This window comes from Solenopsis invicta, chromosome 9 (assembly GCF_016802725.1).
Source record: "Solenopsis invicta isolate M01_SB chromosome 9, UNIL_Sinv_3.0, whole genome shotgun sequence".
Classification (NCBI taxonomy): domain Eukaryota; kingdom Metazoa; phylum Arthropoda; class Insecta; order Hymenoptera; family Formicidae; genus Solenopsis; species Solenopsis invicta.
The window spans coordinates 3184025-3205220 of NC_052672.1; the positions used below are offsets into that span (position 1 = coordinate 3184025).

Consider the following 21196-nt stretch of genomic DNA (forward strand, 5'->3'; position numbering starts at 1 on the left):
CTTATTCTTCTTACAATCGTCGTCATAATTACACTTTTTATTGTTGCTAATCTTCTTCCCACTTGGTTTCTTGCAAGTTTTATTACAATTGCCATTATCATCGTTATTATCATCATCGTCGTTATTGTCATCATCGTCGTTATTATCATCATCGTCGTCACTGGAAGAACTACTGCTGCTGCTGCTACTGCTGCTGCTGCTGCTGCTGCTGCTATCGTCGTCATCTTTCTTCGATTTAGTTGCACGTCTCACGCGCTCAAGTTCGTTCACTTTTTCCTCCTGCTCCTTGTTCTCCAAAGACCTCCATTTGTCACTAAGGTACGAATTTCTCCTCGTACGCTTATTATCATCCTTTTCCTCGCTAGATGAACTTGAACTGTCGGACTTGTTTTCGTCTACGACATTACCGATGATGGTGGTCGATGTCGTCATTATTGTCAGTGCGTCGTCCAGATCCTGCACATTTTCTTGCGCAGGGTACGCCCAAATGACATGCGTAGCTGCGAATCCCACGAGTAAACTCGCGAAAAAAGGCAGCGCGCTGCAACGCATCATTATCAATCACGCAACTCGCAAGGGCGATTTGAACTCTCAATAACAGTCGAACGATCGCTTATATATCGCGGTTGCGAAGCGCTGATAAGGAATGAAGCCATTGCTGACGTAGCAATGCGATGTGTGCTGAAATTAGACGGAAAGTGAGGAGGTGGAGAAATCCGAGTGGCCAAGGCGAGATCCTCCTTATCGCCTATTAACCCGATGGTCCGCTTTGATTCCACTTCGGTTCGACTTCGAACTCCGGCAGCTTTGCGCGCACGCCACCGCGAGGTCGGAGATTTACATCCACTTTTGCTGCGGATCATCGATCGCGCAAGCACGAGCGAAGGGTTAATGCCACCTGGCACGCACGCAATGGTTGCGATAAAATGGTGGAGAGGGAGCGCGACTTCACCGGAGGTTCCATTTATCGAGATTCTACGCGACGTGCGCTGGTAGCAAACGCAAACGACTCTCACATCGAGAACAGATGCAATGCGTGTGATACCGACTCCTCATAGCTAGGCAAATGCTGCTCGGAGTTAATAATTTTGAATAATTATTTTGAAATAATGTCGCTGCCTTCATCTTGATAAGATAAGAATCTCAAGAAGACATAATAAACGGCTGACACTACGAACAAAATAAAATGACACTCCAAGCGTTCGAACCGATCGATTTGTTATGATCTGTCAAGTTTATTTTCATTTTTATGGTATGTTGTAAACAAATTTATCAAGGATATTACTACATAGTAATCATCTAATAATTCTGAATTAATCTTTGGATTTGATCCATTTACTTGCTCTTTTGTGTGTATCATTTTAGATATCAATCTCTTATTATAATTCGGTTTAACATTTAATATTCTGCTACTCAGACAGCCAAGCGTGATTTAACACATTAGGTAAACTAATAAACTGCACGAGATGTTGTAAAATTGCCGTCAATATGCCAAATCAGAATCTTATGTGCAAACTGAGTTAGCAACATGAGAGCAAATAGACATCATCAATTTACGAAGTTTCAAGAGCAAACATTGAGGATTAATAATGCGTCATGTTGATGGCAAAATAACGGCACGCGACGAGCTCGCATTTCATATACAGTATAATACCGGCAACATAATTGCAAACTGATGACAAATGATGTCTAATGTTTTACACATGATGTAAAATATTTGCTGAATGATCTTTGAAGTTTTTTTAATTATAGCTTGTTGTTAACAAAGTGTTGACAATAAGAAATTGTCATCCGCGAACAGTACACCATTGACAGATAGACGTGGCAGAATTGAATTTCTCGGAAATGAAAAAACATATTAAGGTAAATTGAGAAAGATGCCAGTTGGGGGAAGAAACCACTTCGATTTTTCCATAAATTAAAGATTAGCTAATGTGATCGTGCATAATTAAGTGTGCATTAAACTGTTGTAAAGTTATAACTACGAAGGGGAATTGCGATACTAATACGAATCGGTAAAAATTTGCAGGAATATAGAAAGATACACGTAAAATACGCTCTTTATAATATTTAATAACGTAATAGCTAAACTCTGTGGTTCGGTGCTTACTTTAAAACCAGCTAACTGTTACATAGTTTTGAGCCATGTTTCTCGACAGTTACATAGTTAATATAGATATTTTGTGAAACCGTTATATGTATATAATCCGCAGTCTCATCTCCTAACATTTGCGGATAAAATGCCAGTTTATATAAGACAAGTATTCAAGCTTGACATCTTTATTAAAATAGTTTGAAAAATTATAATTTTGGATACTTTATACAATTCTAAACATTTTAAAAAATTTGTAAAATGCTATTGAAACTCATTAAAAAATAAAATTGTAAGAAATTGCTCCCTAAACAGCTTATTTACATTGTATCATTTATTTTTGTGTTTTTATAATTGAAACTTGATTCACTTATCAACTGCAACTGTAAAATTTACCCTGTATATGTATGTACACATATACACACATACAGAGTGTATCTAACAGTTGCAATCGCTAAGTCATCTCTTATGATAAAATTTTGACACAGGAATTAAAACTCACCCTGCATATTTTGTATAGGAATTCAAAGAATTCATTAAATTCTTATATAATTTGTTCAGAGTTGGAAAATAATATATTACTTATAATGTTGTTACAATTGTTTTTTTTTAGCAATGAATAATTAACAATGTTACATTTTTTTATTTATAACATTAATAGTAACGCAGTTACATTTTGTCGGTAACGGTAACGACTTGAATTACTTGGTTATTTTTATCATCACTTTGTACGATTTATAGCATCACTTTAGATTAAAATTAGAAATACAACGTCTCCAGTATTTGCTTAATGTTTATTTTAAATTGTAAATAGTGTATTATATAATGGCAAATGTTTTTACTCTTTATCCGATCATTGCCAGTGCTAATAAAAACATTGGTAACACAAGCAATGTAAGTCGTTAATCACAGTCAGTAAATAAAATACAATTTGAGGAACTTATCACACGTATACAAATCAAACAGCTAAAGATGATTTCGTCATAAGTTAAATATAAAATTGCAATCACGTTAGAATTATATTTGATAACCCATTGCAAAATATTTACATAACGAGAATTGCTATAGCGGTCGTAAGAAGATCTTAATGCTCAACAATTTTCTAAGTAAAATTACAAACATTTACAAGATTCCTCAAACTGCACGTCGCATATTTGTTGCCGGACTTAAAACACAGTTTTTAAGAAGAATCGAGAAATGTAATATCAGAAAATTAAATTGCTAATTAGTTTAATAACTTTGCTTATAAGTATCTCTACTATCTCTCCCTTATTCCGAAAACCGTACAGAATTTATTGCGAAAAATATTACTTTGGTCAAGGATTTGAACTTGGATCCTCTTACATTCAGGTGTCTTAATCAGTTTAACCATCGAGGAATTTGGCAATATTTATCGCAATAATCGATTAATGAGTGTTAATTTTAACCAACATGTATGTATATAGTAAACAATGTAAACAAAATCCTAATATGATTGGAAAATGTATTAACACATTTAAATAATTTTATTTTTCGCATTAAATTCTTTACAGTTTTTTAAATAAAGGAGGAAATCCGTAGAGATGCTTGTAAGCATTACATTTATTGGTTTTTAAAACTCTGTGTTTTAAGTCTGGCAAATGTGCAGCGTGCAGTTCAATGAATCTTGTAAATGTAAATTCATCTAAAAAAATTATTAATGCAAATAACAATAATAATAAAATATATTGCCTTTACTCTCAACCTCCGAGTTACCATTTATCCTAACAGATTTTTTCCGGAGTTGCTTTCTGAAACTCATTGTCAGTAATGAAAATCTATAGATACGTAATACGAACTATATATTTTTGGTACTGACAATTTATATCAAACGCAATTCAGATCAAACAAGTAGAATTTAAAAATTGTCCCAAAACAGTAAAATTCGAAAACTTTTAGAAAAAATTTAATCAGTTATTATACATATAATGTGAATTATATTTATATATACGTTCTACTTTTAACTTAGATTTTTATTCTGCGTATTGATTTAAATTCAACGAGAAATATTTTTTGTTAGATTAAATTATTTGAAGAACTTTTGTTTTTAAAATATAATGATTTGGAAATAAAAATAAGAACATATTTTATATCGTAAATTATTTTGTTTAATAACGACATTATATGAAAATTATCTAAATAAAACTGTATCATTTTTATCTTTTATCTAGATAAATTAAAATTAAATTATCTTTATCGTATCTGAGATACATTTACCTGTAATTTATCTGATCTTTATTTAAATAAATTTTAAGTTATCTAAGCGCAACATTGTTGAACACTGCTTTCAATCGATATAGCCATTTTCGTTATTTAAATTGTTGATACAGTTCTCGGTCATATTAGGATTTCGTTTATATTTTATAACAAAGTAATTTTTAGCTATTTGACTTGTATGCTTGCGAAAAGTTCAAACAGCTTTTAATTTATTTGACTATGATTAATAACCAAGTTGTAAGATTTAAAAATGTATGATAATAAGAGTTTGATTGGGTAAAGTCTACAAGGTCATAAAAGTTAAGTTGAATTTTTCAAATGGAATGTCTCTCCCCCTCCCCCCTTCTATTTTTATTGCACTTATATTCTCGTAACTTGTTTCAAAATCTTTCCAAAATACTATAACAAAATTTTTTTATTAAGTAAATCTTGAGTTATAAGACTTGAAAGTTACAGAACCAGTATTAATATTACCTAAGATAATATATAGAAGGTTGAGCGATCAAATTTACATCATATGCATGTGGGTGCACACGTGCATGTGTGTTTTGTGTGCGTTATAAATTCGACCGCTTAACCTTCCACACAACAATTCAAGTAATTTTAATATTGACGGTACTATAACTTTCAAGCATTATAATGCAAGATATAACGAGAAAAATACTTTATTACAGTGTGTTGGAAAGATTTTAAAACAAGCTACAAGAATAAATTTAAAATTGGATCGATAAAAGTGTCAAATATAAATATGAGACGGCCTATATTGGTTACAGCGGATCTTAGTATTAAATAATAACTTGTATAATCTCCGAATTATGCGCGCCGCATTTTCGTCGGATTTGATACACAGTTATTGATGCTGGAACACGTAATATTATTGAGAAGCAATTTAATAGTTACGATGCTCGGAAGCATCTATAGAATTCCTTTCTCCCCAAAAAACTATAAAGAATTTTGTGCCCCGAATAGATTTTCAATCATAACACAGCTCTAATTTGAAAAAGAATTAATAATATCACGTTTATTAAATTGGAAATCAATTTAAAGATAAATGATGCTGACTCGCATCTGAATGTGAGAACTCTTTTCCCCCTAAAAAACTGTAAAGAATTTGAATAACTCTCATTCAGATGCGAGTATACTTTAGTTTGTTTTAATATTTAATAGACATTTAATAACTATTATTTTTAAAAATCAATTATATAATTAATGAAAAATAAATAACATTAAAATAACATTTAAAAAACATTGTTGATTTGGAATTTTTATTTAAAATATTTTAAGTGATTTGTATGTGATCTTAACATTGGTATTCAACATCACACTGCTATTGCTACGTAACGCTACTTGAAATCCACTTAAAATCCAATAATATTTGTATGAAACATTTGTTTGTTGGCGTTTGTAATAGGTAGAAGCATATGATGAGGTATCATTTTACATGAAATAATAATTTGGCAATAATATTTTAAAAGAAATAATTTTTTAGATCATTAATAAACTTGATTTTAATATCAATTTTATGGATACGGATTCCGAAAATATCTACCAAGGAAATTGTTATTAATACTGATAGATTTAATAAACTAAAGAACTTCATTATTTATCTATATGGTTCCACTCATCATTTTATATATTACAACTAATTTACCTCACAATTTTGAAAATTTTTCAGTAATGAAATTTTAACCATTTCTGATCTTTATTCAGTAATGGAATGTTAACCATTTTTAATCATCCACTATTATATACAAGGTATAACAAAACTTGGACCCCAAATAGCATAAAATTTCTTTAGATGTTTCATACAAATATTGTTGAATTTTAAATGGATTTCAAGCAGTGTTACATAGTAATAGTAATATGATGTTGAATACCAATGTTAAGATCACATACAAATCACTTAAAAATATTTTTAAATAAAAATTCCAATTTTTTATCACATCTTCTTATAACTGACGTCGAGAGCTTTTCAAAACACTGTAATGAAATCTTTTTCTAATCAGTATTTTTCAAACTTTATAAGACTTGGAAGTTATAATATTATTGACATTAACGTTACCTAATAACATACAATGGAGGAATATTAGATATTAGCAATAGGAATTAAAATTTTAGAACCAATTTTCTCAATGATTAAACTGAATAGATACAAATGAAACGTGAGGCATAAATTTGTACAAGACATAACATAATTTATTATTTACCTACAATGTTTTTTGGAAACTGATTCTAAAATTTTGATTTCTATTCTTAATATCTAATATTTCTCCATTACGCATAAGCCCTAAGGTGTATCATGTAGAGGTTGCTCAATCAGATTTTATGTCGCGTATGTATGCGCGCTTGTGTTTGTGTGTACTTTTTCTTTACTTCTCTCTGTAAGCTGTCTTACGTTATCCTTCTTTCTAAAATCAAGAATCTAAAATCCCTCATCTTTTTTTGATTTCCGTCTCATCTTTCTCCTCTGTTTCTTTTCCGAAGTCCTCGAATATCGTCTTTGATCAATCCTCTTCTCATCTTCACGAGTTTCTCAATCCTCTCCAAACAGACTTTCGTTATGGTAACACACAAACGATCCTCATGAAGCTGACAGATAACGTAAAGCTGACCATTAATCGCAAAATGGTCATTTTTCTCAACTTTTTAAGTTCTTCCATTAACCAAGAACTACTGCTGCGCAAGCTATTCTGTTTCCATATTTCTTCTCTTGCACTAGTTTGAGTCTTACCTCTTCGACAGATCTCAATGCGTCCAAGTCCCAACGAATTCTCGTTCTGGGCGTCTATCTGTCAAGGTCCCTCGGGATTTAATACTTGGCCCTTTTCTATTTGCCTTGTAGATATCAAAGACCAGATGCATACACTCAACATTGGCACCACATTCTATATGTCGATAATAATATATAGATGACATATATGCTGATGACAAGAATTTTTTTTTATTTTTTTTTTTAACAAATCTTATTTTTTATTTTTATTGCTTAGACTATATTCATTGTTTCGTATTATATTCTATTTTATGAATTACAATTAGAGGAGAAGAGGGTAATATGGCACCCATTTTCATTTTATTGAATAAATCATTCTTTGTTCATAATTAATATTTTCTATTGAAACTTGAACGATTACCTTCGTCAGAATGTTTCACAAATTTTTGTAAACGCATCGACGGGAGTCAAACATAAGATTCTGGAACGATAACCTATTATACTAACATTAGTTAATTACAGCGCTTGTGGTATCAATATAAAAATTTAAATATTTACTATTTTTTTACAAATATACAGATTCGGCTATTATGCCACAACATTTTTTTAAAACATTTTAAACTTAAAGCTAATGTTTTTATTTTTGTTGATATTTTATGTTGCTCGTAGTATTAAGGAAAAATATTTGTTGACTTAAAATTTATTGATACAATGAATTTAAAAAATATTTTAATTTCAAAATTTGTTGTATTAACGAATTTTGTTATTAAAACATTTTCTGTAATGCATTTAATTATTAGAGGAGAAGAGGATATTATGGCTACTATCGACAATATGGCTACCACTATTATTTCCGTTATTAGGTGACGTATTCTAACAATTGCTTATGGAGTTATTCGTTTAGTAGCCCGCCATTTTTTAGTGATGCTAATATGCCAATTTATAATGACTGACAAATTGTTATAAGGCATTTTTACTTTTGAGCACTTCTAAACTTTTTCAAGGTACACTTTTAACCTTTTATTACTTACACTTCCTCATTATTCTTAAACTTGAGTGTATTATCACATAAAAGTACATACACTCGAGTGTTTTTTTGTTATTCAACTTTTTATTCGGCCGTGTACATTTTGAGTTATACAAAGTTAAAACAATAACATGAAGTATTGTTAATATGGTTTTTTAAGCGAAATTTATATATCGAAATATTTCTTCGTTAAATCGATTGTCATTCTAAAGAGCGGTATTTAAAAACATTAGCTACATCATTTTATCTTATTTAATGTTAGACAGGGATAAAATAATATTTTTAATGAAATTTCTAATGGTATTTCTAAAGCTTCTGAACGCAGGAAAATTCTAAATCAGGAAAATTCTAAACAACGGAAAATTAAAAATATATAATTTTGTAACAAGGTACTGTGTTTTTTTTAAACTTTAAACCAATTTTTTTTAATTATTTTTATAGATAGCCACATTACAACCACTTTTTTTCTTCCACCGATTATGCAGTGTATTAGATTTTTATAAATCACGTCCTAAATAATAAATATTTTATTACTTTGAGTCTTGAACCTGTCAAACAACACTCTGACGAATGTAATCATTCAAGTTTCAATAGAAAATATTAATTATAAACAAAATTATTTAATGAAATAACAATGGGTGCCATATTACCCTCTTCTCCTCTAAACTAATGTACAAACTTTATTAACAATGCATTTAATGAAATAATGCGGTAATACATTGAATATGTATTTAATCACGTCTACAAAATTTTGTAGTACACATGAATTAGTGATTTGATTAACAATCGGATGAATTAGTTTATTAATTCTATGAACATGGTCATTAAAAAAATAAACTTTGGTTTAGTTAAATGTTACATTAAGTTATAATACATTCAAGTACATTATATTAATAAACAATAATTTGTTATATTATTGATTTCAATTATGGCTAATACAAAAGTATTTTATGTAATATTCACAATATTAATTAAGTTAAAAGTTCATTGTATCAATAAATTTCAAATCAGTGAACGTCATTCGTTGATACTATGCACATTTTTTTCTTTGATACGTTGGAAACTCTCTGATTTTTAGAGTCTCAGAAGAAAATATCACATATAGCCTCTTTCCTTTCCTTCTACTCTCCTCCATTCCATGACGCCTTTTTTTCCTCTAATGATCAAATTTTCATCAGAAATTTTTGTTTTTTGGAAAGTAGTTTGCATCCCTTAATGTTCTTCATGAATGTCACAGAAGTTTCGAAGATTATTATTTTCTTTTAAGGTCCGTGGAAGAAATAATGACGATGTTACTGGAAGCCAGTGAGGAAGGCATAGGCGGAAGTTGGGACGGCGGTAGAATCGTATGGAGTGTACGTTACACGCTTGAGGGCGAGGAGGAAAATAGCTCCCAGTTGACGGGCGTCGATCAGTCGCAGCAAAGAATGCAACAACGCCAAATGCAACACCATCATCATCACCATGTTGAGAGACGGAAACTGCAAGCACGGCTGGAGATACAGAAGGATGATATACAAGCGGTACTTCCAATTTCTAAGGTAATATGCGATACTTCTTGTTATCCTTAACTGGTACTCCCTTTGAAAGAGCTTCGCTTATATCGTATAAGTTTGGATCATCCACGTATAGAGATGAATCGTACATCAAATTGTAAAGCATAAAAAGCAGATTAAAACTGCATAAATGCTAACAGCTAAAATACAATAAACCTGCCGATTTTAGTGTTAGGACCTCATCAATTTGGTATGAGGTATTAAGTTTAAGTTGTTAAGAAACAACCGAATTTTCAGGCGCGAATAAGCTCGTTGGCTTCGATCCCAAAAGTAGTTTCAGCAAAAGGAAGAAAAGAAACTTAACCATAGTCGCGTAGAATTTAATTTTTATTTGACATTTATTCTGAGAATGAATAAAGTTGGTACAAATAAACACAATAAGAATAGACTCAGTGCAGTAGTTCTGAATACTTCCGAATAAGTATAAATGTTTGCAATTATTTGAAAAAATAAAACTTGATTTGTACAGGTGTTACGCGTATTTACAGATATTTACAAATGTGCCCGTTCAGGCGTTTGTGGTTAATCGAATGTCGTAACCCGTAGATCAGTTGCGCTGGCAATGTGGCGTTAGATCCCGGAACGGAATTCATGAGTCACGCACTTGAAGTTTACGACTAAGTGGGCGGACGATTTTGACTATTCGCGTGATAGCGCGGTGGGCGGAGCAAATAACGCAATCATGGGCTAGTGCGCGAAACGGATAATGTGTTCGGTAAACGTATACGACGCGAAAGCGTTTTAATGGCGCGAGATAAATGCGCCTAAGCTTGAGGGGAGGATCCTAAAGTCGTCTTTTTTTATCGACTGAAAGCGATTAATTTTCGTGCACATCATTTTTTTCTAATTGCATTTACGGATTTAAAAATCCTCCACAATTAAAGTGTTGACAATAATATATACGGACGCAACAATTTTATAACGAAAACGAAAATTATAGTTTCGTTGTTGGCTTTTGGCGTTGAAACATCTTTGTATAAAATTTTCACACTTTGCACGTATAAAACAAGCACCATCCGTCATAGAGATGACATTAAAGTACAATATTTTGCTTTTAAAAATGAGTCTAGATGCTTTAATATAGAAGATTTATAATTTATAGCGTCAAAATTTCGTGTTTACTTCGTGTGTACTCTTGCATGCGATATCAGTGGGAAGAGTAAAACAGAGCAGTAGATAGTTCCTGGGTGCCGTGATAAATGGCGCTAAAATCGAAGAGCAAGGACAGATGACATAATTCATGAGTACATTTAACAAAGAGCGCTAGCTTGTTCGCGTGGCTTTAGCGCTATTCCCTTTACTCTTTATTCCGCGCGTGCTGTTCGACTCTCACTCGAAGGAAAAATCTGTAATACCGACGTCAAAAAAGTCCTTAAGTTTAAATTGAAAATAATTTTCCAATTTTTTTTGTTTTTCTTATCCTTATATAGCGTCCGTTATACATTACTGTCTATACTTTAATTGTGGAAAAGGATTTTTAAATCTGTAAATGCAATTAGAAGAACGGCGTGCCCGAAAATTAACGTTTGGTCGGTAAAAAAGGACGACTTTAGCATCACCTTAAGGAGGGAAACTAATGCGATTTACAGCGTTTTTCAATAAAGAGAACAAAATGTACATTAGAAACTCATCAAGTGCTCATCACTGATGTCCAAGTGCACAAAAAGCGAATTTTTTTGCTCTCCCAGCTAAACAATCCATTGTTCTAAGTGCGGTTTTGTAGCGCTACATTTGATATAAATTATTTATTGTAATTTATTATAGAAGGATTGACCATTCATTTTAGAGTCTCAGTAATGATATACTGAATCTAATTCTTGAGCTGATTGAAGTAATTTGCATGATAAATTCAAAAATAAACACATATGATCTCTTGATTTTTTTTTTAATATGGAACTAGTAAGCCTGGCTGAATGTTGTCGTTATTATTTAAGGGTATTTTTTTCAATAATTACAAATATTATTTAAAAGGTTAATTGTAAATGGTTCCAAAAATAAATCAAAAATAACGCAAATTCTAATATGAGCCAAACGCACTCTAACAACACACTTCATCCAAGAAATATCCTAGGGACATCCTTAAAATGTACGGACGTCCTCTAGACGTCCCACGAACGTCCCATGAGCGTTCTTGAGAGATCTGGGCTATTAAAGCAGATATTCGAACAAATTATAATAAAAAAATATATTAATCTTAATACATATACTTATAATTATCAAATTAATTGCTTTATATATAAGAGTGATGGTACCAACATTAAAATCAAACGTTTTGATTCTCGAAATATATTCTCTTCAGTGAAGTCACACAGAACCAAAAATATACATGAAAATAGTGACTGATGATCTTACTTTCCTCGCACGGTTATGTAGAATGTTAATAATATAATATGTCAAAAATTAAAACGATGAAGTTGAGATTTGATAACGTTATAAGTATACACAGTAAGATTAACAACTTTCTTTTAAGGAAGTTGAAGAGATAGTACCTCTCCAAATGATCAAATACATATTTCATTTTATATAACTTTGAACTGTTTCCGAAATATTACATAGATGCTAGAGACAAACTTTACAGATATCTTGTAGATAAATTAACTTGTTGATTAAGTTTCATAAACAAGTATTTATAGCAATAAAATCTTTCAAATATCATAAACTTTGATTTTAAACATGAATTTGAATTTTAGTCAGAAATATCGTAAAATCCTATACTGTGCAACTGCCAGGAATCCTCGACGTGAGAAACGATGGCGATCTCACATTTCTGTCGCTTCGGTGATGAACTAGGATATGAGACTTGAGCGTCGAGAATTTTCGGCGAGCGACCAAGAACTTTTGGCTTTTTGACTATAATATAAAAAGAAAAGTGAACCATTGCACATAATGGCGGATGTCCATGAATCTCAACCAATCAAAAATTAATTATACCGTACTGCCAGTACATCTATTTTTGAAATTGATACTGCATGGCACATTCATTTTACGACACTGTCAATAAAAATGGTGGAACCAGGCCTTAGTCTTCTTTCAACTAGTAATGCAGCCGTAAGTGAGAACAACTAGTATCTAAATGGTGAACTGCAATGGATATAGGTGACGATCTTACATTAGCATTGATGCTTTTCCAGTGCAGTCCTCTTCCTCTATCTTTTCATATAATGCACATGTAACGTATCTTGTATAAACGTATGGATGTGTACCGGGAAGACATTTATGACCGCTGCTGTGCATAAAAATTTCAAAATGTGGTGTTTGTATCGTGATATCTTTGCTCATATGGCACATAGGTAAAACATAAAAATACTTTTATTATACGTACATAATTCAAACCCAATCTATCGATTAAGCTATCTTATTATACTCTAAACTTGATCGATTCAGTCGTCACCGAGACTCGATAATCTTGAATGTTCGGAAGTCGCAGAACACTATGTAGTGTAACTACGGTGGTAAGAACGACGATCTTTAGGACAACCTTATAGAAAAAGTAGTAGAATTTTTGAGATTTCAGTAAGATTTTAATGACTTTTCCCTCAATTATGATTATTTCCATTGTAATACTCTTTGTCTTTCGCTTTCTGCACATCATCACTTCGTACTTCGTTGGTGAAAATCCTTCGGAAAAGAGCTAACTCGAACAACGAACGCGATCAATACGGTCGCGTATATCGATCACATCGTCGCGCGAGAAACGTTTCGACTGTTTCCACTCGATCGGCTAATCTGCGATCCTCGAGAATTCCGAGACAAGAGAGAAAAAGGAAGGTGAGAAAAGGAAAAATTCCACGAAGAAAGAGAAAAATAGAGAGGAGAGAGAAAGAGATCGACAAAGGATAATGCTTTTCTTTCTTTAGCTCTCACGGTGAACATGATGCTTTTCTGTTTAGCTTTTCCACGCCTGCGCCCTCACCGTTACGGAATATTTCTAGTCGATGGCAAAATTCCATCAATACCGCAGAGTTGATCGCTAGAAACTACATACATCCATTTCGATAACATAGCAGCGACGCATCTGCCGTAATAACGGATCATAATGAAATTTTCGATTGCCATACATTGAGCAACATCAACACATCTCCGCATTTTTTTATGAAGTAAAATGTATATAAAATGAAACATTAGCTTTTTCCTTTAACTTGTAAGAAAAATGTTTTATATAAAAATTGTATAAAAATTTGATTCTAAAAAGTACATTTTAATAATAATAATAGTTTATTTTCAAATGGTTAAGTTATTTTGAGTTTTTCTTTTTTAATATTTAATAACGAGTATTTTTTTTAAATGAAATTCTAACTTGTTTTTTAATAAGTCTCATCAAATATTATTCTAAAAAGAAATTAAAATAAATAAAAATGTTTCTGTATAAGATCACTGCACTAGACAATGAATAAATAAAAAATTGAACCAATGAAAAAACAAATAAAAACTTAATATATTTACATTTTCAAAAAATGATATTTTAAATAAATATGTATGAAAATGAGATAAAAAGTATCAATTACGTCACAATTTATTATTTTAAAGTATCATATTAATATTTTTCTTAAAATCATTTTCTGATTGTTTAGCGACTGGTGATCCTACGATAGTCAAATAATGTTAAGGTAAATTACTTTTCACTCCACAATAACAGGTCCACGCAATTGGGACACGAACTTCGTAGTATGTAAATTAGATTTGATAGTTCCACGCTATCTATGACATGCTCACAATTTTCAGTTACATGACACAGCAGGTGCATGTAATGTAACTCTACGTATAAAAGTTTAATATGATATTACATTGAAGACCAGGTATGTATCCATCTGATACAACCTCAAGAAATTAATTAACACTTCATTGCTTTATCAAGTGAACGCTCAGTTCACATATAATTTTTAAATTGCATAAATGTGACATAAAAATTGACTCTAAAACTTTTTCTGACTTTTCAACTTGACTTACATTCTTCTAGAATTCTAGATTGAGTATTTGATTGTCTAGATAGAAAAACATGAAAACTCAATCCAAAGCAAATTATTGCACAGACTAAATTGCTCGTCAATTGCTATTACGTTGCCTTTTCATGGAACGAAAATGTTTTAGTCAATTCAGTATCAATTCACTGAGTTTTATTATTGAGAAAATTGTAAACAATTATTGCAGTCAATCTGTGATAAGTATATTGTCGATAAATTATTAGAAACTTGCCGACATTATATTTTGAAAACTGTTGCTGGCAAGAACGTATCCTGACAAGAGGATATCCTTTTCTGTTGCTTTGCTAACAACTATGAGAATATTTGTGGCAAATTGCCGACAACTTGCAATTATTTTGCTATCTGGGTGGCTATTTTCTTAATTTATATTAGAGAAGAAGAGGGTATTATCGCTACTGTGGGCATTATGGCTACCCTCATTAACTCCGTTATCAGGTGTTGAATTCAAATAATTGTTTATGGAATCATACAATTAGTAGTTCGCCATTTTTAATGGCGTTAATATTCAAATCAATGGTGTAGCCACGGGGGTGGGAGCTGTGGGGGCTGCAGCCCTCCCCCCCGAAATTCTTAATAGTTTCAATAATTTCTTAAGTTAATTTTAATATTTTAAAAAATAGGATTTTTTTAAACGTTTAAATTATTGCCAAAAGTCCAGCACACCTGTTTTTTATAAGAAAAAATTTGAGCGTTTCTAGTGATAAAATAAATCTGCAAAAATAGAAGCACGATGAACGGTTAACGTGCAAGGCGAGGGCTTCGTCGTTGGCTCTGAGTCGCGCAAAGTGTGGGTAATATTTTACCGTATAGATGTGCCTAATTAATATTAATTATAGTGATAATTGTAACCAATTAAAGCTACAGTCCCCTCCTCGAAACTTTTTCCTAGCTACGCCACTGATTCCAATACACAATAGTTAACAGTTATTATAAAAAAAAAACTTTTAATTAGCATCTTATAGTTTACAAAATATTACAATTACAGTCAATTGGACCGAAGCCTTTCTTTATGATTATTGCGGGATCCTTTGACTTTTGTTTTACATCATAAGCAAGAATAGTTACTTTTTATGTATCTTTGCCTAATGAACATAAAGTGGTTCTTTGGCTATTACAATCTATCGGCTCTTTGGCTATTTTTAACAATTTCGAGAAAAATTGTTAAAAAGACAATAGAACGATGATTTCGACATTTTCTCGAATGTAATAATTTGGACAATTTCGTATTCAGCAAGTAAAAAGACATTAAAAACAGTTAGAATTAAAAATGTTTTTATAATCTTCACAATTTTGCAGACTGTAGAAATTAATGATTGGTTTTCTGCGACTTAACTAAATAATATCATGATTTTTTAATTTAATTTGGTAGATTTTATATCTATGTATATACGCTATATCGAATTTGGCACTGCTGACAATGAGACTAATCTTAAAATTTGGAATCATAATGTTGGTGGAAAACGTAGAGCAAAGATCAAGAAAAGAAGTCGCGCGAGATCTCTTTTAATTATAAACTTCACTCGCAGTCTTGCACATAGAAGAAGCTGCAATTAGGATAAGGATAGTTAAGAAGAGCGGATGGAGTTTCCGACAACTTCCCATGAGCAAACAAGCGAGCGAGCACGCGGCACCTTCAAAAGGATATGTAAATGAATTAATTATCTAATTTATCAATTAGCGACACGCGCTTGTTTCTCCGCTGAAATTTATTGTAATAATCCGCGTATTATACATATTTTACGCACAACAACGTATAATTCTTGCACCTCTCTTGTATCTCCTTCGTCCATCCATTTACCGTTGATGAAACATCATCCTACACTAAATACGTTTTCTATATTCTTTTAATAAACTCTCGTGCAAAATAATTTTGCTGATCTCGGAAATATTCTGGAAAATAACTGTGTGCTTCATACATCTATTAAAATACTTTCAGAGACGCAAATATAAATTTGCGTTTCTGAAAGTTGAGCTGCATGCTCAATTCATACATCAAGCTCTATCTTATTGCATATACTGTAAGTTTTGAAAGTTATTTGCAATCTGTTGAACTTTTGAAAGTTGCAGTCAATCTGTTAAACTATTAAAAGGAACAAAATGTAAAGGTCGCTGAAAATACAGACATATACATTATTCACAAGGAATTTAAATTAAGGATAATACTCATTTTTACTCTATAAGCCAATCTCTCGGAAGGCAAAAGCAAATCACTGAGAGCAACTCTGCCCGGGAAAGTCTTTTAATAGACCGTTCGGAACCGGTGTTAAAACTACAGGTTCCATATATGTATATGAAAATATACAGAAGAGACAAGCCTACGCGCTAATAAGCATATAGAACGCGAAGAAGAAGATATAAACAATATATACAGGTGTTTAATAATTAATGATTAAACTCTTGCAGAGAAGTAGAATGGACTAAACTGAATTGACAAGTCTTGCACCATTTTGCGAAAAACACAATGGTTAACGAGTTATTAATTTATAAAGATAATCGAATTTGCCTGACATTTGCCCCACTAAATGTTAGCACGTGGAGAAATACTCAGCAATCGTCTTTGCTAAGTGTAGGAGAAAATGTTTGAAGATGTGTTCTACATATCGCTCCAATGACGCTTATAAACAACTTTTGCGCTCCCAGCAACCTCGATCACTGGGCGGCGGTATTTCGCCGCGCTCTTAGGTTTGGCGATAGGCCGGGCGAATTTGGCTATCATTATAAATTAATAAATTGCGGAAGCTGCAGTTATAATTCCGCGCGTAGTTGGCGCTATGCCATTGAATTTCGGCTTTCACAAGATCTTATTAAAGTCTGTATTGTCGACGTCCATTGAATTCGGTTTTTAATTAAAATTCTGTATTTGTACATCATGCGATAAAAACTAAATAAAAAAAATCTATATATGTAACCGTTGATGATTTTCAAAAGAATTTCTCGCATATTTATCACGAATGACGCATTCTACACTTTGAAATACAAAGTGTACGAGTGCGTAGTTTGTGTAGTAGTTTCGTAAATATTTTTGCCAATCTTGGTACAGATAAAAAAATACACTAAGCAACAAAATTATTGCAACGCTCATTTATATCAAAATTTTGCACAACTTTAAATAATCATAACTTTGTTAAAAATTATTGTACTTGAAAGTTGCTTTTTTTCATTTTAAAACTCAAAATCTCTATTTTAAGGTGCATTTGGTCAATTTTGAATATTTGCTTTCTGTTGTTTCTTTAAAAGTAAGGATGTGTTTTGTTTCCAAACATTTGCATAGTTTGACGCACTCCACGGGGTAGGATAAATTTTTTTCGCAAATGTCATGATAACCATCGTAAAATTTGGAATTTTTTCTGCAAATTGAAAAAAAAATCAGGTTCGTACGATTTTTTTCGAGGTGTTAGAATGTATCAGAGTTATGTATGCATTTTTGTTAGTTACCGTCAGCATTACCGGATTTTGATTTCTCTCATTGATGATGAAACAATTTTTTTTAGCTGACGTTATTTATCTTCAACCTTGTCCTCTTTTTTGACCAAATCCGCCTGTTTCTTGATAATGAACCCAAACTCGAAAGATAGAAGATCGATGAACACCTATTTTCCTTGCAACATAACTTTGACACAATCCTTCCAAAAGAGCAACAATTTGCGCACATTGAATTTCGTTAAAACTGGGCATTGTTACGACTTTATCATTTGCTTCTTGAGTGATACAGTAAAGAATAAGTAATAATTTTGGTATTTACAGTTTTTGCATGATTCAGAGAAACGCTGTGAAATGTAGCGATTTACATTGATTCCTATAAAAATTGTAAACACCAAAACTCTATATAAGCATAAACTTATTCTTTACTGTATCACTCAAGAAGCAAACGATAATGTGGTAACAATGCCTAGTTTGAACAAAGTTCAACGTGGGCAAATCATTGGTCTTTTGGAAAGATTGAATCAAAGTTATGTTGCAAGGAGAATAGGTGTTCATCGATTCTCTAGCTCTCGAGTTTGAGCTCCTTATCAAGAAACAGGCGGATTTCGTCGAAGAAGAGAACAAAGTCGAAGACGTCAGCTAGAGAATATCGCTTCATCATCAATGAGACAAATCGGAATCCGGGTAATGCTGGCGGTAACTGACAAAAATGTATACATAATTTTGATACATCCTAACTCCTTGAAAAAAATCGTACAAACCTGATTTTTTTTTCAATTTGCAGAGAAACTCCAAATTTTACGACGGCTATCGTGACATTTGCGAAAAAAATTTATCTTACCCCATGGAGTGCGTCAAACTCCATGGGGTAAGATGAATGGAGTTTGACGCACTCCATGACGCAAATGTTTGGAAACAAAACAGGTCCTCACTTCTAAAGAAACAGCGAAAAGAGGAAAACAGAAATTCGAAATTGACCAAAAGCATCTTAAAATAGAGACTTTAAGCTTTAAAATAAAAAAAAAACTTTCAAGTTAACTTAACGATAATTTTTAACAAAGTTATGATTATTTGAAGTTGTGCCAAAATTTTGGTATAAATGAGTGTTGCGATAATTTTGTTGCCTAGTGTATTTGACAAAAAGAAAGAGAAGAAGCTGCAACTCGCATTCAAATATAAATCCCACCCTTGGTTTTATCACTGCAAAAGAGCACGCTTGTCCACGCAAGCGATGTATAGCCATTGACTGACGCATACTCTTCAACATGACGTCAGAGATTTAAAATCTCTCGCTGCAATATCTAAGGCGTTTGATGCTTTAAAGGCTACAAGTCTGTATGAACAAGCAAACTTGAAATGACTTACTAATCTGATTGATCGACCGATCGACCGTGCCCGAACAATCCCTTTGTAGAGCTCCTTTATTGACGAACTAGTGTAAAGTACATTAACGACGCGCGACATACACGTGTGAACATGAAATTAATCTCTCACATGTACAAGCAACATTGCGGCCAGCTGGAATAAGTCCCCGCCAGTTATAAAGTAACGCGAGAGAATCCCTGAAAATCCGTTACTTTTTACACTTATGAGATTAATTTTTTAATCTATTTGCTATTTTACGGTATTAAATCGTTAAATTATATATTAATCGGTTATTTCGAAAATGTGTGAATCAATTAACGTCTTTACAACATTTTTTTTTTTTATTTAGAAAATGTGTGTCATTAGAAAAAATAATTTTATCCACTTATAACGAAAAGATTTTAGTTTTTTTTTTTTAATAGCATGAAATATTGCAGCAACATTGCAACGTTATGGCTAAGGCATTTTATGCAACTTCGAAGTTCTGTCTTACGTGAGAGATCAAGAACTCATATTCCTCGTATTAGAGAAATAGAATTGTTGAAATAAGATATAATATTACTTTGTGTCTTTCTAAATAAATTTAATATTTTTTTTATGTATTTTAAATATTTCTAAATAATTTGTTTTTTTTTTGTGTGTGTTTTTGGTGATTCCTACTTTTTAATATCATTTGCCACCCGTTTTATCTTGTCAACGTTAGGAGAATAAAGTTTAAAGCAGAATAGATAACAGTTATGAATAATGGATAATAGCTCTATAAATAAAGGTTACAGGCATGCATACATTAAAATACATGCAAATTTTCGTCACATACTATTAAAAATAAAAGTTTAGATATGAGAAAAATTAGAATAGTAATTTAAGCTACGAGTTTCTCTTCAGCGAATGAGAGAGAACAATTTTATGTTTTCCTTTAGAACTGGGAGGTGATGAATACGGCGGTGTTGACGGGACGTCAGGTGTCGCAAGGAATGAAGGTTTTCATCGTGAGCCAGGCCGGTACAGTCGCCGACGTTACACTGCAGTCGTCTTGTCATTCTGAGGATGAGAGTGTCCTCAAGGTAATTGCTTTTTAATTTATCTTCAACGCCCATCGAGATTTCTTGAGTTTAATTGAAGTAATAGCGTTATTATACCACCAGCGGAATTCACTACTTTTCTATTTCTATTACCGCGATTCGTATTTCAAAACTTTTAGTATTTTATATAGGGTATCCCATTTTTATTAAAACAATTGCTACGAATTACGAGATTTTAGAAAGACGTTTCTTACAAAAGTTTTGTGGGTTTAAGGAGGATATAAGACGATGCTATTGGTTTTATCTTGAATAGTTGTTTAATGTTCCCTTCAATTTCTTAAATAAAACCTATATTTCATATTCTTGTAACTTAAATCCTTTTCAAAACACTATATTTAAATATTTTGTAAATTAAGTATTTTTTGGATTTACATCACTTTTATGTTATAGTATTTTAAAAGATCTCGAACAAAGTTACAAAAATGTGAAAAATAGGGGGTATTATTTAAAAAATTAATAGTGGACTTCGCGTGATCTTCAAACGACTATCAAAGATCAAACCACCATCAGCACCATAGCATTATCTTATGTTTTCCTTGAAGTCATAAAACTTTTATATAAGAATCATTTTTTTCTAAAATCTCATGATTCTCAAAAATTGACTAATTAAAATGGAACACCCGGTATATGTTTTAATTGTACACAGTAGAAAACATTTTGTATTTATATTAAAACTCTATTTTCTTAAAACTTTTGTGTGGAGTTTTTAACATCCGAGTATTAT

General features: G+C 31.9%; 2 protein-coding genes and 1 long non-coding RNA gene across 6 annotated transcripts in view; 2 read left to right on the top strand and 1 right to left on the bottom strand.

Annotated features, from left to right (window-relative positions):
* LOC120356747 (TBC1 domain family member whacked-like) overlaps positions 1-21196 on the top strand; it is a 512462-nt gene that overhangs the window by 169317 nt on the left and 321949 nt on the right. The window lies entirely within an intron of this gene.
* The window catches only part of LOC105196579, a 183825-nt gene that overhangs the window by 130190 nt on the left and 32439 nt on the right, over positions 1-21196 (bottom strand). The window lies entirely within an intron of this gene.
* LOC105196591 (transmembrane protein 132E) overlaps positions 1-21196 on the top strand; it is a 133334-nt gene that overhangs the window by 97120 nt on the left and 15018 nt on the right. For both annotated transcript variants that reach the window (XM_039453409.1, XM_039453410.1), the window contains exons 4-5: positions 9332-9605; positions 20311-20454. In XM_039453409.1, the coding sequence (XP_039309343.1) occupies positions 9332-9605; positions 20311-20454 (418 nt within the window). The remainder of the gene's footprint in view (positions 1-9331; positions 9606-20310; positions 20455-21196) is intronic.